The sequence below is a fragment of the Bos grunniens genome, chromosome 9, assembly GCF_055505025.1.
Source record: "Bos grunniens cultivar Pamir isolate PY7600 chromosome 9, Bosgru_T2T1.0, whole genome shotgun sequence".
Classification (NCBI taxonomy): domain Eukaryota; kingdom Metazoa; phylum Chordata; class Mammalia; order Artiodactyla; family Bovidae; genus Bos; species Bos grunniens.
The window spans coordinates 75,592,401-75,619,448 of NC_141173.1; the positions used below are offsets into that span (position 1 = coordinate 75,592,401).

The window sequence follows — 27,048 nt, forward strand, 5'->3', positions numbered from 1 at the left end:
GGTTTTGTGTTGTAAGAACTCACAGCTAGGTTTTAAGTAGTAATGACATGATGTGATTTCAACTTGAGAAAGAGCTCTGTGCAGTCTCTGAGGAAGGGATTTCTCTAATAGTCTTTGTGAGGACCAAAGACTCACAAGAGTATGGGACTGCCCTATGACTGTCTCTCCAATGTTGGGGGACATTTCATCAACTTTTTTTGCCCTGTGACGTCACTTTTCTGACGGCTTCAACAAGAGTCGATTTCTCAGTTGGTCCAGCTTTCCACCTGCAGTTTAGAACGGAGTGTTGACTTCCAATGTCCTTAACACACCTGACCGGAAACTGGAACTTCTGGTTCAAACCATTTTAGCTGGTGCTTATTCCCCATGTATCTATATAATAAACCAATCACAATGAAACATAACCTGAGCCCAACACACACGGGCCATTCCCTTTTCTACTCTTTGAAAGTCCTCGTTACCATGGAGATGCCATCCTTCCCCAACAGTCTTGGGCTTGAATCACTGAGTGATGCAGCAGCTAAACCTCAGAGGGAGCTAATTAAAGCCACAGAGTTTTCAGACAGTTTCATTAATTAGAATATCACCAAAATATTTTGTAAATGCTATTAACAACTGAAATACCTTAGAAAGCAGCTTTGATTAGTCACAATTACTGTACCTGCTGTCTCTCTCTGGGATTTCCTTAATGGCGATTCTGACTTGGTTGCTCAGATCTCGACCTGCATAAACTATCCCATAAGTGCCTTTTCCTAATACGACTCTGTCACCATTTTCATCGTATTCATAGTCATACTACGGAAAGACAAAGGGGGAGAGAAGATTGAAACATTAGCTGCAGTCCACATTTTAAACATCAACTTTTTCCAAGAGCATTTTTCCTTATTTTATCAAATGATTTTAACAAGGAAAACAATAAGATGAGGTTCTAATGAACAGTTTCAAGAACCAAAGAACAAACTTAACGCAGAGCATCGTGTGTTCCTATTTTCCCAACTGTGACAGACACCGGGCGGTGGGGGGTGGGGGCGCCAGAGAGAGACTATGTATTGAAATCCATAGAAGCGCTTCTCCAAAAGCCCACTCGGATTCTTTACCCACTGAATCCTGTTTATCACTGATTCTGAAGATGAGTATGATTAGCATCAATGTCTCTCAATAGCTATCACACTGAATTAACTGTTCTTTGGTTTTTCAGCTTTTGGTACCATCAAAGCATTTCACACTCTGCCAGGAGAAGAAAACCACTCAATGGCTTTGAGTAAGAAGAAACTTTGAGGTCTTACTAGCTGACAATATTAAGCAAGGATTATTTGTACTTTACCCCTGTTCCCAATTCCCCAAGCCTCAAAACATTTTAAAAGTGAAAAATGGGGACTTCTCTGGCAGTCTGGTAGTCAGGACCCTGTGCTTCCACTGCAGGGGCCATGGGTTCTATCTCTGGTCTGGGAACTAAGATCCCACATGCCTCATGGCATGACTAAAAAAAAATAGAATAAAAAAAATGTTTTTTAATGTAAAATTTTTAAAAAAATTTTTAAATTTTAAAAAAGGAAAAACTTCAAAATGAAGTAAAAACGTCATTTTTGATGCAAAAAAGGAAATACCTACAGCCCTAAACCCATAGTGGCAAGCATCTCAGTCGAATATGGAAAATAGCATCAAATAAATGAAAGGGATATAGTGACCTTTAGAACTTCCCAGGTGGCTCAGTGGTAAAGAATCTGCCTGCCAAGCAGAAGTCACGGGTTCAATCCCCGGGTCAGAAAGATCCCCTGGAGAAGGAAATGTCAACCCACTCCAGTATTCTTGCCTGGAGAATCCCATGGACAGAGGAGCCTGGCAGGCTGCAGTCCATAGGTCACAAAGGAGTGGGAAACAACTTAGTAACTAAACGACAACAACATGTGACATTTGGTAGACATCTCAGACCTGGAGGCGTCATCCACAAAGGCATCTTTGTTGTGGACTTAACCTACAGGAATCATAGTCATCAAATGATCAAGCTATGTCTATGTAAAAGCCCAATGTAAAACTACAGACCAACAGGAGAGACCATAAAAACAAGCTCCTTCTTTTGTCTGTATTTTGCTAGAGTATAAAACTAGCAGCACATAGCTAGGTTCAACTCACAGAAGGGTTGGGTTAGCCATTTAAAAAAAAAACAACTGATTTCTAACATTTGTATATCAGCAAATTTAATATTAACACACAAAATAATCCAAAATAAGATAATGATCATGGATTTTGACACTAAACTAACAGCATAGCCTTAAATATAGAGAGCTGATAAAATTACAAAGAAAAAAATACAATATAAACCATAATAGGTTCTAAATAGAACCCTTTTAGAAACCAATATATCTAGCAGACAAATTCAAAATACAGACCCTAATGGCACAAATAACAAGTTTGGTATGGTAGATACAGAGATAGCGACAAATTCCTTCCATGCATATATGAAAAATATAAAATAGTCACATATTAGGCCACAAAGAAAATTTCAACAAATTTCAAAGAACAGCTATGATAAAGACCATGATCTTTGACCACAAGATACTAAAAATAAGACAGCCAAAAACTATATTTGAAAACTGAGCATTGCAATTAAAATTATCAAGGGATTAAAAAATAAATGATCATGGGAATTACAAAGTAGTTCAAAAAGAATGACAAGGAGAGCATTGCACATCAAAAACTACAGATTTAGAATTATGTACATAAAATTTTTCATAGTTTTAAAGAATTGCATTAGAAAACAGAAAACTTTTAAATGATCAAGTTAAATGGTCAAGAAAATACACAAAGAAGAATATATTACTATCCAAAGAGAGTAGAAGAGTTTCTGGTTTTGGCAATATGGTAGGCTATGTACAGGAAAATGTTCCCACCAAAAAAAACTAGACAAAATTAAATAGACATACTTTAAATGTCTAGTGTGTGTGCTCAGTCATGCCCAACTCTTTGCTACCCCATGGACTGTAGCCCACCAAGCTCCTCTGTCAATGGGATTTTTCCAGGCAAGAATACTGAAGTGGGTTACCATTTTCTACTCCATTAAATGCGTAGCTGGGCTTATAAAAAAGTAAAGAAGACTTCTAGGAACTAGAAATTACAAGGAAAAGGGACACTACAGGGATAATCACAAGAACTGATGACCTTGCAGCCCAAGTGCTGGGGGTGAAGTCTTCTAGATTTATAAATCTAGGGCAGAGGTTGGTAAACAGTTTCTGCAAAGGGCCAGATATTGATAATTTTCAGATTTGTGAGCCATATGATCTCCATGGCAGCAACTCAACCCTGCCATTGTCAGTAGCTCAGTCAATACAGAAGCAAATGGGCATGGCTGTGTTCCAGTCAAGAGAAGTGGTGGGCTGGTTTTGGTGTCTGGGCTGAAGTGAAGTGAAGTGAAATCGCTCAGTTGTGTTCGACTCTCTGTGACCCCATGGACAGTAGCCTGCACCAGGCTCCTCCGTCCATGGGATTTTCTAGGCAAGAGTACTGGAGTGGGTTGCCATTTCCTGTGTCTGGGCTACAGTTCATCAATTCCTTATCTGAGACTTTGGTCTTAATGCTCACTGGGGATAGCAAATGAAACCTGGTGCCTATGGAAGGTGAAGACATGGAATACACAAAACCAGGGTCCTTGAAGGACTGTAATTTGGTGAAAGGGTATATTAGAAAAAAGTCAGCCCACAGCACTGAGAAACAAAAAGAAAACTTTGTCTGTCTTAGATTAAGCTCTGAGTGGACAAAGTCTCCTCTGAATACTTTCAACCACTGGCTGACACTCTGCTGTCTGGAGCTCAAATGGACAGTTGTCATTAATACCTGTAATCTGTATCGAGCCTGAAAAATTCCTGAGTGACAACAGAAACAAAGCAAAACATTTAAAAGAAGACTCCCTTAACACAGGCTATAAAGGATCCACCAGTGAAATTAAGCTCATAATCAAAAATTTAAAAATATATAACAAAATAATTCACCATCAGTGAGTACTGGTTGATTTGACAAGTATCACTCTAAAATAAGTACATTTAACATAAAGATATAAAATAAGAAATCCAAAATATGAGGAAAGAATGAAAAGTGAAAGTGAAAGTGACTCAGTCATGTTCAACTCTTTGGGATCCCATGGACTGTATAGTCCATGGAATTCTCCAGGCCAAAATACTGGAGTGGGTAGCCTTTCCCTTCTCCAGGGAGTCTCCCCAAATCAGGGATCAAACCAATGTCTCCCACATTGCAGGGGGATTCTTTATCAGCTGAGCCACAAGGGAAGCCCAAGAATACTTGAGTGGGTAGCCCATCCCATCTCTAGGGGATCTTTCCAACCCAGGAATCAAACCAGGGTCTATTGCACTGCAGGAGGATTCTTTACCAACTGAGCTATCAGGGAAGCCCTTGAGAAAAGGATAAAGACACTCTAAAAAGGGCCAGACAGACTTGAGACAGATTCAAACATAACCTCCAGAAATTGAGCCCTAAATAGGAAAAGAAAAAAATAAAATTCCCAATCAGATATGATATAGGGAAACTACAAAATATCAAAGGCAAAGAGAAGATGATAAAAGGAAGCAGAGAATTTTTTTTTTTTAAAGAACAAATAACCCACAAAGGCAGGTAATCTGGTTACTCAGCAAATTCTCTGAGGTACACACTCTCAACTTGAGAGACTACTATCACAAAGGATGAGGAAGATGGGGGGCATATTGTTACCAGCTCGTTTATTTGCTTCCAAGAGGCTTCCAAGCCTTGATAGAGGCAATCAGGTTGTATTCTTCCGGAGAATGCTATGCCCACTACCATGGCAGGACTTGGTGAACACGGATCTCCCTATCATGGACCCTTCTCTGCCAGAGGAAAGAGGCCAAGCTCTGGAAAAGAGATATCTACTTTTCCAGTGGCAACACTTTACCCAATGTACATTAGAGAATACTCCTATTCTAGCAATCTGACATATGGCTAAAGATTGTCCTTAGACCAGAGGAGAAAAACAGTTATGTTTACAGGATAAGAGAATGGGAAGCAGGGATCATTTAGCAAATTCTCCAGACTGGAAGATACTCCAGCAAAGAGGCAGTACACACAGTCCAAAAATTCTACTTGAAGGATCCCAAGTCTCTACATCCAACTCTCAGTCCAGACTTTCGTCATGCTATACCATGCATGCTGGAAATCTACCAGCCAGGACCCAGGCTGGCAGGAGGCAGGATGGGGACCATCATCAAAGTCCTGTAACTCATCTTTGCCAGTGTGGCCTATCAAAGGGAGGGAAACCTACACACTGAATCTAGTACTACCACCACCTTACATTATTATGATGCACTGGTAGTGCAGTCGCCAAGTCGTGTCAGACTCTTGTGACCCTATGGACTCCATGCCAGGCTTCTCTGATCATGGATTCTCCAGACAAGAATACTGGAGTGGATTGCCATTTCCTTCTCCAGGGGATCTTCCTGATCCAGGAATTGAACTCGGGTCTCCTGCACTGCAGGCAGATTCTGAACCGACTGAGCTGTGAGGGAAGCCCCTTTTATAATGCACTATATAATTTTAATTATCATAATTAAAAGAAAAAATATCAGCTTTTAATAATCTACCTCATTTGATGGTCATAATAAGCCTATGTCATAGCAGGAAAGGTCTATGATTAGCTCCAGTTTACAAATGATCAAAAATATCTTCCACTGAAAATATGTGAAAATGGTGGTTTAAACCTAGCCCATCAGATCCTACCAAGGCCATAGAACAATCTTTTTTACAGTTATCAACATTCAAAAAACTAAGATTATGGCAGCCAATCCTATCACTTCATGGCAAATAGATAGGGGAAAATGGAAACAGTGGCAGATATTATTTTCTTGGGGTCTAAAATCACTGGGGACAGTGATGGCAGCAACAAACTTAAAAGACGCTTGCCCCTTGGAACGGAGAAGGCAATGGCACCCCACTCCAGTACTCTTGCCTGGAAAATCCCATGGATGGAGGAGCCTGGTAAGCTGCAGTCCATGGGGTCGCTAAGAGTTGGACACGACTGAGCGACTTCACTTTCACTTTTCAGTTTCATGCACTGGAGAAGGAAATGGCAACCCACTCAAGAATTCTTGCCTGGAGAATCCCAGGGATGGTGGAGCCTGATGGGCTGCCGTCTCTGGGGTCGCACAGAGTCGGACACGACTGAAGCGACTTAGCAGCAGCAGCAGCCCCTTAGAAGAAAAGCTATGACAAACCTAGACAACGTATTAAAAAGCAGAGACATCACTTTGCCAACAAAGATCCATATAGTTGAAGCTATGGCTTTCAGTAGTCATGTATGGAAGTGAGAGTTGGACCATAAAGGCTGAACAACGAAGAATTGATGCTTTTGAGTTGTGGTGCTGGAGAAGACTCTTGAGAGTCCCTGGACAGCAAGATCAAACCAGTCAATCCTAAAGGAAATCAGTCCTGAATATTCATTGGAAGGACTGATGCTGAAGCTCCAATACTTTAGCCAGCTGATGCAGAGAGCCAATTCATTGAAAAGACCCTGATGCTGAGAAAGACTGAAGGCAAGAGGAGAAGGGGGTGACAGAGGATGAGATGGTTAGATGGCATCATCAACTAAATGGACGTGACTTTGAGTCAACTTGGGGAGATGGTGAAGGTCAGGGAAGCCTGGTGTGCTGCAGTCTATGGGTCACAAAGAATAGGACACAACTGAGGGACTGAATAACAATAACATCAGATTCTAGATTTTCTATTCTTCCTACCACCAATGCTGCAGGAAAATCTTTTTCACAGTGTAAGAACTTAGAAGATAGATCTCAGTTCTGTTTCCAAACACCAGTATTGTAAAGATGTTCCAGTATATTCTTGGTATCCACTGAATACCCATATACATTCAAGCAGACAGAGGGTAGACATCTGTTGGCCATCTTAGACTCCATTCTTCCCTTTCTCCCCAGGTCACATTGACTGCCAAATGCCACTAGGCTGATCCTCGCTGCTCTTGCCTCAGATCAGGCCCTCCTTGCTTCTGTGTGTGTGTGCGTGCTCAATCGCGTCAGTTGTATCCATCTCTTTGTGACACTACAGACTATAGCCCACCAGGATCCTCTGTCCACGAAATTCTCCAGGCAAGAATACTGGAATGGGTTGACATGCCCTCCTCCAGGGGATCTTCATGACCCAGGGATTGAACCTGCATCTCTTATATCTCCTGCATTGGCAGGCAGGTTCTTTACCACTCGCACCACCTAGGAAGCCCCCTTGTTCCTGTATTATTCTACAAATCCTCAACAGGCCTTCCTGCTACCTCCTACCCTGTTGCTCGGTTTTCCAACTCACTCTCCAAAAAGTTAGCAGTGAACTTCCCAAAGTCTAAGGTTCCCAAGTGAACTTTCCACATTCATACCACTGCTTCTGCTTTATGTGTTCCTCGTCACTTTCAGGATCAAATCCAAACTCCTTGGCCTGGAGTCAATACCCTTCAGAATCTCTTTGCTGCCTCTGTGTCCAGCCTGCTATCTCATCAATGTCCTCCAAAAACTCCCAGTGAAGTTCCCCAGATCTTTGTGCCTTTATACATAGGCGTTTTCTACCTAAGGAGTTCTGCCTCGTCCTTTAAAATAAGGAAGCTTTCTTGAACTGTCCACCTAATCCTCAAAGCTGGGTTAGATTCTGGTCTGATAGGCTTCCAAGGCCTTTTGCCCTCATTCACGGAGGCATTTTTCACTCTTCTCTTAGGCCATCTGCATTCCAGTCTCTACTCTGAGATCACTGAGAACCAGGACTTTATCTTGAATTGGTCTGTCCCTAGTCTTAGCCATATTTGTATTGCAGTAGAGGTTCACTGAATATTTGCTTAATCAATCGGGCTATAGAAAATTTAATGGAAACCTTTTCTTAGTTTGTTTTTCCACTGTGGAGCCCTAACCACTGAACCATCAGAGAATTCCCTTGATAACAACCAGATGCCAAAACAAAACATTTACCATCAGTATCCTTTTGTTCTTCATTGAGAGGAGTTTTGCCACAGGAATACCTACTTAGCATAGTGAAGAATATACAAGCCTCGATGAAACTGCTCAAGGTTTAGTATCCCTCAGGAATGCAAGGCATCAAAAGACTGTTCTTTTTTTAAAAGAATATTAACTATAGAAGTTGCCTCCTGTTAGACAGAGTGGTCATAGTGAAACTCAAAAGGGCTTTCAATAAAACCGAAAACCATTCCAATGCATGACTGCCGCTTGGTTTCTTTTTTCTTCTTTAATTAATTAATTTATTTTGGCTGTGCTAGGTTCTTAGGTGTGGCTCACGGGATCTTTGCAGCAGTGTGCGGGCTTCTGAGTTGTGCCATATGAACTCTTATTTGCAGCATGCCAGATCTAGTTCTCCAAACAGGGATTGAACTAGGGCCCCCTGCACTGACAGTGTGGAGCCCTACCAACTGGATCACCACAGAAGTCCCTTTCTTCTTTTTTTTAATCCCCTCTTCTTTTTCTTACAATATAGAGATATAATTTTAAAAGGCAGGCTTGAGAAGACTTCCAAGACCTTTAAGCACACAGAATTATCTCTGTGATGACCAGAAGAAGTAGAAAGAAGTCTTGACCAAAGCCACTGCTACTGCTACTGCTAAGTCACTTCAGTCGTGTTCGACTCTGCGACCTCATAGACGGCAGTCCACCAGGCTCCCCGGTCCCTGGGATTCTCCAGGCAAGAACACTGCAGTGGGTTGCCATTTCCTTCTCCAGTGCATGAAAGTGAAAAGTGAAAGTGAAGTCGATCAGTCATGTTCGACTCTTAGCGACCCCATGGACTGCAGCCTACCAGGCTCCTTTGTCCATGGGATTTTCCAGGCAAGAGTACTGGAGTGGGGTGCCATCGCCTTCTCCATGACCAAAGCCAAGGGTCTGTTAAATAACAAAAATGGGAAAAAAAAAAAAAAAAAGCAGGGGATGGGGGAATCAAGTGTTTTTAAAAATAAGAATAAAATTACACTGCTTATATAGTTTGCATTCTATTTCTATGGCAATGGGTTAACAAACCAGGTGTTGCTATGGGAGACAACTGCATTTTGAAGCAACGATGGGAATGCTTCTAGAATCAGCCTCTCTTGTTGCCTGCCCAGAACTGTCTAAACTGGCGCGCGTAGGAAGACAATCTTGACAAGGCCAAACACCAAAGCTGTGACTCACTTAGTCCTTGCACTGTCAAGGGACTCACAGTAAAACAGTCACCTTCTAAAAAGCCACGTGCTGTCCCTGGTATTAATTACCTTAGCTTAGTAGTCACCTCAAGGACTCAAGTCGTAGCTTTGCTACTTTTCTAGTTATAATGCCTTAGTAAGATGTAAATGCTAAAAGCATTAATTACTAATAGCATTAAGAGAAGAGTAAAAATGTGGTAGGTATAAATATCTACTTCTATAGCTCTCTCCGTTCTCAGATCTTTACTCACATCTTCCCTCCTCAAGGCTTCCTTGTGTAAAATCACATTTCTGTTTCACTATAACTTCCTAAATCCTTCCCTGCTTAATTTTTCTCCTTTATGTTGATCATTACTCAAACATAGCATGCATTTTACTTACTTACTGTCTCCCACTAGAGTGTAAGCTCAGTGAAGGTAAGGATTTCCTCTATTTTGTTCCCTGCTAGATCCCCAGCACCTAGAAGAGTGTCTTCCTCATAGCAGGTGTCCAATATATATTTGGTGAATGAATTGATGGGATCCACTGGGACTCCCTAATGTGGTATAAAGATTATTTTAAGATAAAAACAACTGCAGAAATAGCTGCAGAAAAAACCTTTTCTAAACATATTTTGCTGACTTAAGCAAAGCCTCTTGAAAATATAGATGCCACAATCTCCTCTCCAGGAGGTTTAGGACCCCTTATATCTGGACCACCAGCTTCCCTGGTGGTAAAGTATCTGCCTGCAATGCGGGAGACCTGGGTTTGATTCCTGGGTTGGGAAGATCCGCTGGAGAAGGAAATGGCAATCCACTCCAGCACTCTTGCCTGGAAAATCCCATGGATGGAGGAGCCTGATAGGCTACACTCCATGGGGTTGAAAAGAGTGGGACACGACTGAGCGACTTCACTTTCACTTTTCATATCTGGATGAGAAATTACTAAACAAAACCTTTTTCAAAACTTCCCATACTTTCCACTTGTTTCTCATTAGTTTCCCACCATGTTGCTTCCCCTTGAAGTCCTTCTAAAAACTTTTCTTTAAAAAAATTTTTTACCGTGCTTTTTTTCTTGATGTGGACCAGTTTTTAAAGTTTTTATTGAACATGTTATAATATTACTTCTGTTTCATGTTTTGGATTTTTGGCCATGATGCATGTAGGATCTTAATTCCTTGACCAGGAATTGAACCCACATCCTTTGCATTAGAAGGTGAAGTCTCAATCACTGGACTGCCAGGGAAGTACCAAAGACTTTTCCTATTAAGATAAATAAACTTTTAAATCTAGCTATGCAGGAATTACTTCTTTGCATATTCCTTCATACAGGAATAAACTGTTGTCTTTTCTCCTGTTAATCTTTGTCAGTTAATTTGCAGGCCTCTAATCACTGAACATGAGTTGACAGAGGAAAAAAGTTTCTTTTTCTTGCAACGGAACAAATGAATGAGTAACAAACATATTCTTATCATACAACACCATAGTGACAGCTATTCCAAGGCAGTGCAGTAACTGTGGGTGATCAGCTTCAGGTCTGGTTGTGGTTTAGTCACTAAGTCACGTCCAACTCTTTTATGACCCCATGGACTGTAGCCTGCCAGCCTCCTCTGTCCATGGGATTTCCCAGGCAAGAATACTGGAGTGGGTAGCCATTTCCTTCTCCAGGGCACCTTCCCAACCCAGGGGTTGAACCCGCCTTTCCTGCACTGGCAGGCAGGTTCTTTACCGCTTAGCCAGATCTGTACAAAAATAGAAACACGAGGCCAAAGAAAAACAAACCAGTATGCTACTGGGTGACTCTGAATTGATTTAAATGAATTCTAAACCATAATTCATGGTTAATGTTTGTGAGGCAAATCATCAAAAAATAAATGGTAAGGTTTCATCATCCAGCAGATGTTTGAGTGAAAGGAAAACATTTCATTTGTCTTACTTGTTCCTAATCCATCACACAGGGGGCAACTTCCTCTCTATGCAGCCTGGAAATTACACAGAAACAGGTTCACAGGGCCAGCTGCTATGATTACTTCAGGCTTGTGTCAATTGGATGCCCATTCTGATAAAACAGTGAGTACAAATGCATAAAAGAAAAAGGAGCACCATGGGAAAAGGGAAGGAGAATATCTGTATGTTTGAAAGAGGCATGAAGAGGAAGGCAACACATTCTGTACTGAATACCAAAGGAACTCAGTAATTTATGGTTTCTTCCAAACAACTAAAAAAGAGAGAGGGAGAGATTAAGCAAATGGGCGGAGAGTGGCTTGATTGTGGTATTCAGCTTGATTATGGTATTCATTCTTTCATTGACTTCACATTGATTAAACAATCATCAAGCTCATTTCCCAGCATTTACTCTGCCCTCCTCCAATCTATATCCCTCTCCTCCCAGTTTGAGATATTGTCTAAACAACTCTGGTTTTGTCACTCCTCAGCTTCAAACCCTTCTAAGCCTTCGGAATGAACGGCTTGGATGCCTGACCCCCGCAAGACGATGGGGTGAAAAGGGAAAGAGGGCAACAGTCCAGCCTTGGGATGTAAATAGTCCAATGCAGGCTACTGAACTACAGGGAAATGAAAAGAGTTAGGGCCGAGGACGGGGCAAAAATGCTGTTAAGGGCAGAGAAAAGTGAAAAGATGTGGTGAAAATGGTTCAAGGTAAAAAGCACCCTTGAGTTGTATCTCAAAAAGTTAGAGCAGAGTCACCAAGTAAAACAAAGGAGAAAAAGCATGTGGAGCTGGGCATCTGCATGCCAAGTCCAGAGGCTGGAACAGCATGACTGTTTGAATAATGGACAGGAGTTTGGCACTGCAGGACGGCAGGGTGGAGAGGAAAGGGTAGGTTACAGCCAGAGAGATCAGAATATTGTATGGTGCAGAAATGTTCTAAAAAGAACAGCCTCAAAGATTTTTATGTTTTAAAATGCCATTTGCAGTGGCATGGATGGATCTAGAGAGTGTCATACTGAGTGAATTAAGTCAGACAGACAAATATCATATGCTTATATGTAAAATCTAAAGACATGGTACAAATGAGCCTATTTACAAAACAGAAGTTGAGTCACAGATGTAGAAAAACTTGCATGGAACTGACATATACATACGACTATATACAGAATAGACAATGAATAAGAACCTACTGAATAGCACAGAGAACTCTATTCATTACTCTGTAATGACCCATATGGGAACAGACTCTAAAAAAGAGTGGATATATGTCCACGTATAACTGACTTTGCTGTACTACAGAAACTAACACAACATTGTAAATCAACTATACTCTTAAACAAAAAACTTAAGAAAATAAAAAAGCTTTTTAATTAGGGAAGTCACAGGATTAAATCTGCCTGAGAGATCTCTCCAGTGATGGCAGGGCCAGTGTTATTGATGGCAGGAGAGATAACAGGCCATATGAGAGATGATGAGGACGTGAGACAGAGTGACAGTGGAATGAAGGGGCTGGAAGAAACACTGGCTGTGAGACTGGAGCAGAGATTCTCGGAGGTATCTGCCTTGGGTACCTGTGCAGATGCCCTTGTTCTTAGTACAGACATGAAAGGCTGGGAGAACAAAAACACGGACCACAGATGGTAAGTGTTCAAACCCTGACAGTTGACTACAATCAATTGTTCAATGAGTTCAGTGTAAATTTATTAATATAATAAGTTCTTTAAGCTATGGGTTCATACCTCTTCCATTTCAAAAGATAGCCCTGAATCAAAAACATGGCCTTGAATCAAAAGAAGTTGTTTCTCTTTCTGTTTAAAAATAGAGAAGCCCTCTGACAGTGGTGTTGAGCTATATTTAGGAAACTTTGTACAGTTTGTACTAATCTTGAAATTTGTTTAAAATGTGAGCTAGGAAAGGACATGTAAGATCTTCTTGTTCAACTCTCATTTAAGGAATGGTATCATCTTAATCCAGCAGGAGTAAGAATTATGTCCAAAGTTATCACACTGGTTATTGGCAAAGTCAGAGCTAAAACCCAAGGCCTCTGACCCCAGAACAGGGATCTTACTAGAGTAGAGTCAGGTTTGATCAATTGGAAGAAGGGTTTGACCATGACCCAAACAAGCCTGAATCCCTCCCACAATTGTACTGCTTCAGAGAAAAAGCATTCAAAATCAGAAAGAAAAGCAAAGCTTACCTTGGACTTTAGGTAAGTTTTTCAAACACCAGGAAGTCTAAGGTTTAGTTCAAATTTGTGGTTTATGGAACCACATTAATAGCTAATGTCTGCCAAATGCTGCTATCACCCCATGAAAAGTTGAAAAACATTTAAAGACAGGCAGACTTTATTCAGGACTGTTGCAGTAAGTATAAGGACCACTACAGTGAACTCAACTATGACTACAATAAGAGAAAGTACCAATTTTTTTTTTTTTTATTCTTCCAATTTTATTTTATTTTTAAACTTTACATAATTGTATTAGTTTTGCCAAATATCAAAATGAATCCGCCACAGGTATACATGTGTTCCCCATCCCGAACCCTCCTCCCTCCTCCCTCCCCATACCATCCCTCTGGGCCGTCCCAGTGCACCAGCCCCAAGCATCCAGCATCATGCATCGAACCTGGACTGGCAACTCGTTTCCTACATGATATTTTACATGTTTCATTGCCATTCTCCCAAATCTTCCCACCCTCTCCCTCTCCCACAGAGTCCATAAGACTGTTCTATACATCAGTGTCTCTTTTGCTGTCTCGTACACCGGGTTATTGTTACCATCTTTCTAAATTCCATATATATGCGTTAGTATACTGTATTTATGTTTTTCCTTCTGGCTTACTTCACTCTGTATAATAGGCTCCAGTTTCATCCACCTCATTAGAACTGATTCAAATGTATTCTTTTTAATGGCTGAGTAATACTCCATTGTGTATATGTACCACTGCTTTCTTATCCATTCATCTGCTGATGGACATCTAGGTTGCTTCCATGTCTTGGCTATTATAAACAGTGCTGCGATGAACATTGGGGTACACGTGTCTCTTTCCCTTCTGGTTTCCTCAGTGTGTATGCCTAGCAGTGGGGTTGCTGGATCATAAGGCAGTTCTATTTCCAGTTTTTTAAGGAATCTCCACACTGTTCTCCATAGTGGCTGTACTAGTTTGCATTCCCACCAACAGTGTAGGAGGGTTCCCTTTTCTCCACACCCTCTCCAGCATTTATTATTTGTAGACTTTTGGATCGCAGCCATTCTGACTGGTGTGAAATGGTACCTCATAGTGGTTTTGATTTGCATTTCTCTGATAATGAGTGATGTTGAGCATCTTTTCATGTGTTTGTTAGCCATCTGTATGTCTTTTTTGGAGAAATGTCTATTTAGTTCTTTGGCCCATTTTTTGATTGGGTCGTTTATTTTTCTGGAGTTGAGCTGTAGGAGTTGCTTGTATATTTTTGAGATTAGTTGTTTGTCAGTTGCTTCATTTGCTATTATTTTCTCCCATTTTGAAGGCTGTCTTTTCACCTTGCTAATAGTTTCCTTTGATGTGCAGAAGCTTTTAAGGTTAATTAGGTCCCATTTGTTTATTTTTGCTTTTATTTCCAATATTCTGGGAGGTGGGTCATAGAGGATCCTGCTGTGATGTATGTCGGAGAGTGTTTTGCCTATGTTCTCCTCTAGGAGTTTTATAGTTTCTGGTCTTACGTTTAGATCTTTAATCCATTTTGAGTTTATTTTTGTGTATGGTGTTAGAAAGTGGTCCAGTTTCATTCTTTTACAAGTGGTTGACCAGATTTCCCAGCACCACTTGTTAAAGAGATTGTCTTTAATCCATTGTATATTCTTGCCTCCTTTGTCGAAGATAAGGTGTCTATATGTGCGTGGATTTATCTCTGGGCTTTCTATTTTATTCCATTGATCAATATTTCTGTCTTTGTGCCAGTACCATACTGTCTTGATAACTGTGGCTTTGTAGTAGAGCCTGAAGTCAGGTAGGTTGATTCCTCCAGTTCCATTCTTCTTTCTCAAGATCGCTTTGGCTATTCGAGGTTTTTTGTATTTCCATACAAATTGTGAAATTATTTGTTCTAGCTCTGTGAAGAATACTGTTGGTAGCTTGATAGGGATTGCATTGAATCTATAAATTGCTTTGGATAGTATACTCATTTTCACTATATTGATTCTTCCAATCCATGAACATGGTATATTTCTCCATCTATTAGTGTCCTCTTTGATTTCTTTCACCAGTGTTTTATAGTTTTCTATATATAGGTCTTTAGTTTCTTTAGGTAGATATATTCCTAAGTATTTTATTCTTTCCGTTGCAATGGTGAATGGAATTGTTTCCTTAATTTCTCTTTCTGTTTTCTCATTATTAGTGTATAGGAATGCAAGGGATTTCTGTGTGTTGATTTTATATCCTGCAACTTTACTGTAGTCATTGATTATTTCTAGTAATTTTCTGGTGGACTCTTTAGGGTTTTCTATGTAGAGGATCATGTCATCTGCAAATAGTGAGAGTTTTACTTCTTCTTTTCCAATTTGGATTCCTTTTATTTCTTTTTCTGCTCTGATTGCTGTGGCCAAAACTTCCAAAACTATGTTGAATAGTAATGGTGAAAGTGGGCACCCTTGTCTTGTTCCTGACTTTAGAGGAAATGCTTTCAATTTTTCACCATTGAGGATAATGTTTGCAGTGGGTTTGTCATATATAGCTTTTATTATGTTGAGGTATGTTCCTTCTATTCCTGCTTTCTGGAGAGTTTTTATCATAAATGTGAAAAACATTTAAAAAGAACATCTGATCTTTCTAAAATTTTAATTTTGTTTTGGGCCAATTTGAATTCTATCTCAAATGGAGGTGAAGATCAGAAAATAATTATTCTGCATATAAAATCTTAAACACCAAAGTAATCCTTCTCACTTATAACTGTAAAGAATAGGAAGAGAAGGAATTATTTTCAGTATATCATTCACAGCCTGAAGTTTGAGTTCAGTTTGCAGTAATGAAATTAAGGAACAAAATTTAATCAAATATTTAGAATACTAAAAACCTGATGTTATGGTGCTAGTTGTAAAGAACCCACCTGCCAATGCAGGAGACATAATCCAGGGTCCAAAAGATCCCCTGGATGAGGGCATGGCAACCCACTCCAGTATTCTTGCCTGGAGAAACCCATGGACAGAAGAGCCTGGTGGGCTATAGTCCATGGGGTCACAAAGAGTTGGACACAACTTAAGCGACTTAGCCCATGCACACACAATGTTAGTCATGAATATTGAAAATATCTAAGAAATGTGATCAAGACTATAATGGAGTTATCATAAGTTATGCAAAAATATAAGTTCAGGTTATTTAATAACTCATGTTGTGTAGATGCTCTGGCCATGAAGGGACTAGGAGGGCCATGAAGGGCCTGGAGAGCCAAGATGGACATCATCATCTTCACAACCCAGAACACCACTGTATCCATTCATTCATGTCATGCTACCAGAACACCCAAGACTACATCAGCAATGTCACTAGTTGTAGCAATAATAGCAAACTAAGCCAAAATACTTAAAACAAGTATGCTTGAGTTCACTGTATAGACTATACAATCCACTGGGAATACTGCAGAAGCCATTCTGTGTCAGAGATTTTAAATTATTCGGATAGAACACAAATGACGTATAAGAAGGATCAGAGTGTTTTTCTAACATTAAAAGAATAGTGTCCCTGCACTTTCTTGAGAAGGTCTCCCAGGTGGCTCAGTGGTAAAGCATCCATCCATCTGCCAATGCAGGAGACTTGGGTTCTATCCCTGAATTGGGAAGATCCCCTGGAGGAGGAAATGGCAACCCACTCCAGTATTCTTGTTGGGAAAATCCCATGGATAGAGGAGCCTGGTGGGCTACAGTCTATGGGGTTGCAGAGAGTTGGACATTACTGAGCAACTAAGCATGCATACACTTTCTTGAGAAGAGTGGGTTAGGAGCACTTTGATAAATCAGAGAGCTCTACGGTATGAGTTGTTTTTTGTGAGGTCAGATCTACTAAAACCCCCGGACATTCCTAGGAAGAAAAACTGAATGTTTCCCCTCCTTATCTAGCTGGTAAGTGTTCTCAGCGCTTGCAGGAGAACTGTCTGATCAGGAAGGGTATCTCACAGGGCCCACCCCACTGATTACCACTGCATACAGATCGGGAGATCCTGACCCGGGGTCTTCTTGACGGCTCTCTGAAAAGCAATCTACCTGTCCCTCTAACAGTACAGGAGACCCAGTCTTAGAAAAATTAGCCAGTGTAATTCACCACAAAGTCTAAGGGAATTCAAGCCATGTTATGCTGTGCCTGTAGTTAAAGGAGTTTCTAGAGCAGAGTCTCTGAACTGATGATTCAGTCAGTTTATGAAGACCAAGCTTGCCCAACCTGGCTATCATAGTCTGGCTACGCTATGTACATTTATCATAAGATGGATTGCTTTTCAAAGAGGAATAATAAAGAATAGACATCGCTGTTTTGTTTTTTTTTAAAACTCAGCAATTTATGTTATTGTAAAATAACTTCAGGGGTTTTCCAATCTATCCACTTCATAACTTATTACTAATGGAACTGTTTCATTTTCATTGTTAACTTTTACCCTGGCAGTTGCTATGTATCAAGTAATGCTAAATTTAACCCAAATAAAAATAGAGATAATGAAGTACAGTCAAAAGAGCACTGATGTGGAAGTCAAGATATCTAGTTTCTAACATAATCACTTAAATAAGAAAATATAACATTGCAAAATATTAAGCATAACAAAGTACTGTCTATTACTTCTGCAGACAGCAAGCTAGTACATGGGGAAGATTATTTTTTTTCCAAAGATTATTTTTTTTTCCAAAGAAGATTATTTTTTTCTTCCATCTTTTTAAAACTTAAATGAAAAAGCCTTAGGCCTATTCAGGAATAACAAAGCTATGCTACTTCCGGGGTTTCCTGGGTGGTGCTAGTGGTAAAGAATCCGCCTGCCAATGGGAGACATAAGGATGCGGGTTTGATCCCTGGGTTGGGAAGATCCCCTGGAGGAGAGTATGGCAACCCACTCCAGTATTCTTGTCTGGAGAATCCCATGGACAGAGGAGCCAGGTGGGCTACATTCCATATGAGGTTGCAAAGGCTCAGACATGACTGAAACAGTTTAGCATATACACACATGCATGTAACTGCTAAAGAATTACAGAATTTAATTATAGACATAATTAACAATTGGTTGTTATATTTAAATTTCCTTCGATTGTTACCCTACCACTATGCTTACATAAAACTTAAGTACACTGCTAGTATACAAGATGACAGTATCAAGGTGATCTAAAACGTAAGTATACCAGTCAGACTGGTGCTGTAGTTCAATTTCACTTTAACATTTAAATTTCAATATTAAATTGAATTGAATTTTCAATTATTTGAAAATAATTGAAAATTTCAAATGTTTCAAAATTCAAACATTTAAATGTAAATTTCAATACTTCTTGAATTTAGAATTCTCTCCCAAGTCATAAAATGGGAAGGGCTTGGAGAAAGCAGAGGCCCATTTCATGTCTGGAGAAATGTCACCTTTCAGACACTGAAGATGCCCCAGTGTGAGAGTCAGCACTCTTGAACCTCTCCAGTACTGGTCCTCACTGTGGTAGAACACTCTTTGACACACAGTAGACAGACAGGATGGAGAAAATGGACACAGTTGAAAAACGGGTGTCTGCAGTGTACTACACCCAGGGGGCACAAGGAAGGGTAGATTGAGAGGAACAGCATCGGGGTGAGTGCTATCACATCCTCTCTTTATTCTGTTTATCTTCCATTGTCTCCATGTAAGCATATGAATGAGGGATGCAAACGCTTCTATCATTCAGAATTTTCATGAAATTTTGCTGGTCTGAATTGCAGCATATCTCAGAGGAGAAGAAAAACATGCAAGGGCACTGTGACTCTTGCATTGAGGGTTATCAACACCCTCAGAGATAAAAGCATAGTTACTCTCTATAAGTAAGATACAAAAACATGGCGTTCCTAAGAGCTCTGTGATGTTTGCTTTTTAGCCCTTTTTAACCAAAGGGATTCTCAAAGCTGTTTTTAACATTAAGGAACAGCTTATAGACTCTAGACTCTCTACTCCTCACCACTACTCATGTAACATGCCTGCTCTCTCTCTCTCTCTCACATGTACACACACACCTTTCCTTCAGTAAAACTTGAAATAGATCACTTAAAAAAATTAGCCACAAGAGAAATTTTGTAAAAATTACCTCCAGGGAGTCACCTTCACAATCTCCTTCCTCTGTGTTTTTCCCCTTCTCTTCAGTAATGGTGTTCACCATTTCAAAAAACCTACAGAGAAAATGGGTATGTGGTCACTCATAATAGCTAACATATTAAATATATCCAAGCACGTTTTAAAGTGACTTCAGAGCAAAAGCTGGGATCTAGAGGAGTCAGGCAATAAAGTATGAGCATCAGTGTGAAAAATAAGGTTTTCCAAAAAGAAAACACAGGTTAGTATAATTTTACAGAAATTTCAGACAATGTCTAACACTTCAGATAATAGTAACATGACACTTTACACAATCAGAATGGTAAGGCTGGACAAGGACAGAGAAATGTAAAGAATGTGGACTTGTGTATAAGACCAAGATTGGGAGTATTTACATGATTTGGGACAAACTCCTCCACCTCTCTGAGACTCATTCTCTAACTATAAGTGGGGAATACATGAAAATGACTGGTAAAGTGCTCAAGGCAGGGCACTCCTCATTAAATATTAACTATTATTGTTTTGCTGCTATTATTATTTTAAACGGGACATAACAGAAACATCCACCTTCTGAAGTAGTGTCTCTAACTACTCAGTTAGAGTTTGATCTCAGTTCCTGAAACTTCAGCCTGAGCACCTCAGTATCCATGTGGGGTCCCCTATACACAGTCTGCAAAATACTGATGTGAACCAGGAATGGCTATCTTTTACGTTTGTGACAGAAGCCACCTCTCTTTTGGTGATAAACATTTTCTTCAGTAATTATTCTTGTAAAGTTTTGTTTTGTTTTCTGGAGATCATTGCAGAGCTTTAAAAAAAAATTATGGCAAGAAACAGATTTTCCCTCTGGGCACTAGCTGAGTCTGTCCCTCCAGAGGGGATGCTAATGGTTTCTAGTCCAGACATGGAGTAAGGGAGGCACTTTGAACAGGGGCTGATGATATCACGGGTAGGTCATGTGGTGCACAGTCAGCCCAAGGAAAGAACAGGTTACTGTGTGGCGAGAAAAGCTTCCTACCACAACTCAGAACTTTTCTGTTATCTCTATACCTGTGAAAGCATAGAAAATAAATATACTGGCCTCTGCCCCAGGTCCTGGGCACAGAGATCCTAAAATCCTTGTAATTTTCTGAGTGATAAGAGTACGAGGAACATCTTGTATTCTAATATTTGTCTTAGACCTGTCCCTGATACAGGGCTCCTAAAACCTTCATAAGCTCCTAAGTGATAGAGAACCAGGAGCATCTTTTGTTCTAATGAGGCGATTCTAGGCGGGCTTCTGAATGACTCCTGGATGGGAACTGATCACCAGAAATACCAAAACATGATTAAAAGCCTGAAACATGATTATACCAAAACATGATTAAAAGATTGAAAGAATTTTCAATCTTACCTCCCATCCTTCATAGATGGGAGAGAGGCTGGAAGTGGAGTTATTACCTGTTCATATTCATGCCTACTTGAGGAATGGGGCTTCCCAGGTGGTTCAGTGGTAAAGAATCTGCTTGTCAATGGAGGAGACACGGTTTGACCCCTTGGTAGGGAAGATCCCCTGGAGGAAATGGCAACCCACTCCAGTATTCTTGTCTGGAAAATCCCGTGGACAGAGGAGCCTGGCAGGCTACAGTCCATGGGGTTGCAAAGAGCTGGACACGAATGAGCAACTGACCACACACACACACACATGCACACACACACACACACACACGTGAGGAAGCGTCCACAAAATACCAATAGTAAGGGATTCAGAGAGCTTCCAGGTTGGTGCAAACATTCACACAGGGAGGGTGACTCACCCAACTCCACAGGAACAGAAGCTCCTGCACTCAGGACCCTCCCAGACCTCAGCTTACAAATCACTTCATCTGGCTGTTCATCTGTATTATGTCCTTTAATGATCTGATGAACGTTAAGTGTGAGTTCTGTGAGCCTCTCTAGCAAATTAATCAAACCCAAGAAGGGTGTCACCAGGACCTCTGAGCTATAACTGATTTGTCTAAAACACAGGTGGTGATAACCTGGGCTTGGAACTGGCACCTGAAGTCAAGGGAAGAAATAGTCTTATGGGACTGAGCCCTTAGCTTATGGGATCTCACTCTACCTCCAGGTCGATTGAGTTCAATTGCAGGTGTCACAAAGAATTGTTGTGGGGGGGAAATCTCCACACATTTGAGGATAAGAAATATCAGAAATGAGGCGTTTTGTGAGGAATAAAGGAGACACACAAAAGAAACATAGTAGGGAAGAATTGGGGTTTTCCCTACATAGGAAGGAAAAAAAATTTTTTCTTATACAGTGCTTTTTTTTTTTTAATCCATCCATCCAACAAATACCATTGAGTGTCTAATGGAATAAACACTGTTCTGGCCTTTGGAAATATGACAATGAGCAAAATCGGTAATGTCCATTTTGTTTTGTTTGTTAATACATGCACTAAAAGACAAAGGACTCAGTGCCCAAGAGAACAGCACCCAGGGACCTTATTTAATTAATTAATTTTACATTTTGGCTGTGCAGCATGTGGGATCTTAGTTCCCTGACCAGGGATTGAACTCACACCCCCTATGGTGGAAGTGCAGTCTTAACCACTGGACTACCAGGGAGGTCCCCAACAATGTCCATTTGGGAGTTGGGAGCCTCTCTCTGGAGTTTGCTTGTGACACTACGTTCTTCACTCTTCCTTCCTCTATACATACATTTCTTGGAGGTTAATGATATGGAGAAAAAAGATCCCAAACCTGATTAGAATGACAGTATGCTCTGATGAAGATGACATATCTTGATGAGTTAAAGACACAAGTAAATTTAACCAAAAGGAAGAAGAACATGAAAGACCTAAACAAATTCTAAAGATCTGGGGTAAAGATTTCCATCAGCTATTCACACAAAATTTTCTAACGTGAACATTCTAAGTAGAAAATACACTTCTGGTGGGATGGGAGCACAGGTAATTTTTAGATGCTTGGATTCCAGAGTTGTATGTGCCTCGTTCAAATCCCAAATTTTATGCTTTTTGGCTATATATGATTATAGGCTAGTTAACCTCTCCAGTTCAGTTCAGTTGCTCAGTCATATTTGACTCTTTGTAACCCCATGGACTGCAGCATGCCAGGCTTCCCTGTCTATCACCAACTCCCGGAGCTTGCTCACACTCACGTCCATCGGGTCGGTGATGCGATCCAACCATCTCATTCTCTGTTGTCCCCTTCCCCTCATGCCCTCAATCTTTCCCAGTATCAGGGTCTTTTCGAATGAGTCAGCTCTTTGAATCAGGTGGCCAAATTATTGGAGCTTCATCTTCAGTGTCAGTCCTTCCAATGAATATTCAGGACTGGTTTCCTTTAGGATTGACTGGTTTGATCTCCTTGCAGTCCAAGAGACTCTCAAGAGTTTTCTCTAACACCACAGTTCAAAAGCATAAACTCTCCAAGACTCTACTTTTTTCTTTAACTGTTTTCTACAAAACTATTAATATTACCTACCTAATAAAGTTTATTTGAAGATTAAAATAGATACAGGCCTATAAGATTTATATAGTACTCCATAAATCTTAGCTATAATTATCATTGAAATAAATGAATAGCCTTGAGAATTCAAGTGTAAGTAGAAAAGTCAACAATACACGTGCTAGGAATTCTTTCTTATTTCCAAGTCTTTTTTTTACTATACATTCAGTTCAGTTCAGTCACTCAGTCGTGTTCAACTCTTTGCGACCCCATGAATTGCAGCACGCCAGGCCTCCCTGTCCATCACCAACTCCCAGAGTTCACTCAGACTCACATCCATCGAGTCGGTGATGCCATCCAGCCATCTCATCCTCTGTCGTCCCCTTCTCCTCCTGCCCCCAATCCCTCCCAGCATCAGAGTCTTTTCCAATGAGTCAACTCTTCACATTAGGTGGCCAAAGTATTGGAGTTTCAGCTTTAGCATCAGTCCTTCCAAAGAACACCCAGGACTGATCTCCTTTAGAATGGACTGGTTGGATCTCCTTGCAGTCCAAGAGACTCTCAAGAGTCTTCTCCAACACCACAGCTCAAAAGCATCAATTTTTCGGCGCTCAGCTTTCTTCACAGTCCAACTCTCACATCCATACATGACCACTGGAAAAACCATAGCCTTGACTAGACAGACCTTTGTTGGCAAAGTAATGTCTCTGCTTTTGAATATGCTGTCTAGGTTGGTCATAACTTTCCTTCCAAGGAGTAAGCGTCTTTTAATTTCATGGCTGCAATCACCATCTGCAGTGATTTTGGAGCCCAAAAAAATAAAGTCTGACACTGTTTCCACTGTTTCCCCATCTATTTCCCATGAAGTGATGAGACCAGATGCCATGATCTTAGTTTTCTGAATGCTGAGCTTTAAGCCAACTGTTTCACTCTCCTCTTTTACTTTCATCAAGAGGCTCTTTAGTTCTTCGCTTTCTGCCATAAGGGTGGTGTCATCTGCATATCTGAGGTGACTGATATTTCTCCTGGCAATCTTGATTCCAGCTTGTGCTTCTTCCAGCCCAGCATTTCTCATGATGTACTCTGCATAGAAGTTAAATAAGCAGGGTGACAATATACAGCCTTGACGTACTCCTTTTCCTATTTGGAACCAGTCTGTTGTTCCATGTCCAGTTCTAACTGTTGCTTCCTGACCTGCATACACATTTCTCAAGAGGCAGGTCAGGTGGTCTGGTATTCCCATCTCTTTCAGAATTTTCCACAGTTTATTGTGACCCACACAGTCAAAGGCTTTGGCATAGTCAATAAAGCAGAAATAGATGTTTTTCTGGAACTCTCTTGCTTTTTCCATGATCCAGCAGGTGTTGGCAATTTGATCTCTGGTTCCTCTGCCTTTTCTAAAACCAGCTTGAACATCTGGAAGCTCACGGTTCACGTATTGCTGAAGCCTGGCTTGGAGAATTTTGAGCATTACTTTACTAGCGTGTGAGATGAGTGCAATTGTGCGGTAGTTTGAGCACTCTTTGGCATTGCCTTTTAAAGATAAAACTTTAGCTAAGAATCATAATTAAGCATACATATTTTTGGTGCCAAGATAAAAAGACTGAGTGTATATTGTAGCTAGTGTATTGATCATTTATAACGGTGTCAAATAGTGATTATTTGAATAATAACCCCCAACAAAATTTTAAGTCCAAGCTGGCTTTTACTGCACTTTGGTGTCCCAACTGTAACTCACTTCTACTTGTTGTTTAGTTGCTAAGTCATATCCAGCTCTTTGCGACACCATGGACTGTAGCCAGTCAGGCTCCTCTGTCCATGGGATTTCCCAGGCAAGGATCCTGGAGTGGGTTGCCATTTCCTTCTCCAGGGCATCTTCCTGACCCAGGTATCAAACCCACATTTCCTGCTTGCCAGGTGGATCCTGTACTGCTGAGCCACCTTGGAAGACCCACTCATTTCTACAGGTCCCCACAATTAGGCACCAAGAAGAACTCAGTTATTAGCCCAGGAGAAATATACCCAGGGAGGTTAACACAAACATACAAAGCAGTTCATGGATTTTTGGATTATCTTTTATTGGTGTAAATTAGATCACTGGTTTTTAACTCAATATGTTCCTCCACTTCAAAATCCAATATAATTAGTCCAGGGTACAGCTCAAACACTTTCTAGAGCCCACCAGTTGACTCTAATATGAACTAGAGTTAGGAGTCACTGTTGTAGATAATGGTGAGAATTTCATTCAAGAATGAAAATTTTGGTAACCATAGAATACATGAGCTCTTTAAAAATGAGACCTAAGACTTGGCAATTAACTGGTAAATTTGGTTCAAGTTTTGTCTGTGGAAAAGTAAGTTATGACTAAGAAAAAGGTTGATTTATTAAAGAGAGGTCCTAAATTTCTCAGTTAAACAAGCCACATAATTATAAAATACCAACCCAAATGAAATATTTATATAAGCACATGGCCATGAATTCTCTACAGGAGCTACATGTTCATTCACTAATTAAAAATAATGATCAGGTAAGAACAGTCTTTTTCACACATCAACAATGACTAATACGTACTTTTTACAGTGAAGTTCTGTACAGAAGTAGATTTGGAAATCGTCAGAATTGTGAAGCACATACAGAAAACAGCATCGTTCTTCAAATTTAGAAACACTGAAACAAACAAAAGAGAATTATTCACAGTAATCTCAATACCTTCCATGAATTGTGATGAAAAAGGAATGCTTTTTATATTCAGTCCCAAGTATGATATCAATGCTGTTTATACCAAAATGTTATAAATAGCACTTCACAAGTGACACTCCCTGTACCACAGTACTAAAATTATTTAATATTCTGAGAATTGTCTTCCTACAGATAAGGCTGCTCAGGGTGTTGCAGGCACATAACCTACGTGGCCTACAACTTAGTGTGGAGAACAGGTCTTGCCTGTCGTAGCACTAAATTGTGCGCTGGGAAGAAAAGCACACATATCAGCTGGCTTACAGACCCGATGATTCTGGTTCTATAAGATCTGTCGAACAATAAAATTCTTTCAAAGCTGGGAAGGCAATGTGTGGAGGCAGTAAAAGCAGCTCATTCCTGTAGACAGTACAGAGGAGTGAAGAAATACCAAATAGCACTTGGATTGGACTCAGCCAGTTATTTAGTTTACAGCAATTGAAACAATTTTGAGTTTACAGTCAGGCCATGCTCCTTTACGCCAAGGGTTGGCAAATATTTTCTGTAATGAGCCAGAGAGTAAATATATCAAGCTTTGAAGGCCAAACTACTCAGTTTTGCTGTTGGAGCAGCCTCAGGCAATACACAATGAATAAATATGGCTGAGTTTCAATAAAACTTTATTTACAAAAACAGGCAGCAGGTCATATTTGGTCTGTGGGCTATTGTTCTCCAATCCCTATTTTATGCCTTTGCATCTGCTATTCCTTCCATTTGGAATGCACATCATTTTTCACTTCTTGCAGCAATTCTATCCATCATTTGAGGCCCAGCTTAGACCTTACTCCATCTCACTTCGCTACTTCCAACTGAAACAGAAAGATTTCCTCTTGTCTCTCTGGTCTTTGAACATACTTCTGCTAATTTCATACTGTAATGTCATTAGTTATTAAATGTCTATTGCCCTGCTGGGTTGTGAGTGCTTCAAGGGAAGAGTTCAGGTCTTAGTCATTTTTGTATCCTTCTCAACATTTGACAAATAGCTGGCATTCAATAAATGCCAAATGAGCTGATGCAACATAAACCGCTGACAGCTGGATTTTTTTCTATAGTTTGTCTTCTATTTATAGAGGAGGAGGCCAAGAAAAGTTAGATCTCTTTGAAGTCACACACTGGAACTCAAGTTTCTCAACACACAAATCGGCAGTAGCCACAAATGATCATTCCATGTTGATATTGTCAGTCACAACAAAGGCTGTGGAGCGATGCCATACATCGTTAGAGAAAATTAACTCATTGGAAAATAAATATGACAAAGAGAGATTTATACTTACCATACTTTTCTAGATGGATGGCTTAAAAAAGGCAGCAATAAGTAGTGTCTGGTCTTAAAAATTAAATATTAGGAGAGTAATGCTTTATCTGAGAAGGCATGGACTGGAAAGATATATAATGAGTCAGTCTGGCCTGCTTCTGTTCACATCATTCACAAGGTAACAGGTGGTTTTGCCAGGCAAACTCCAATTATCAGTG

The 27,048-nt window shown here is 40.3% G+C and overlaps 1 protein-coding gene across 1 annotated transcript in view; it reads right to left on the reverse strand.

The window, feature by feature from the left end:
* Positions 1 to 27,048, reverse strand: part of MAP3K5 (mitogen-activated protein kinase kinase kinase 5) — a 231,858-nt gene that overhangs the window by 52,546 nt on the left and 152,264 nt on the right. The window contains exons 13-15 of the mRNA XM_086318002.1: positions 25,411 to 25,506; positions 19,389 to 19,470; positions 662 to 795 (exon numbers count right to left, since the gene is read on the reverse strand). Coding sequence (XP_086174128.1) covers positions 662 to 795; positions 19,389 to 19,470; positions 25,411 to 25,506 — 312 coding nt within the window. The remainder of the gene's footprint in view (positions 1 to 661; positions 796 to 19,388; positions 19,471 to 25,410; positions 25,507 to 27,048) is intronic.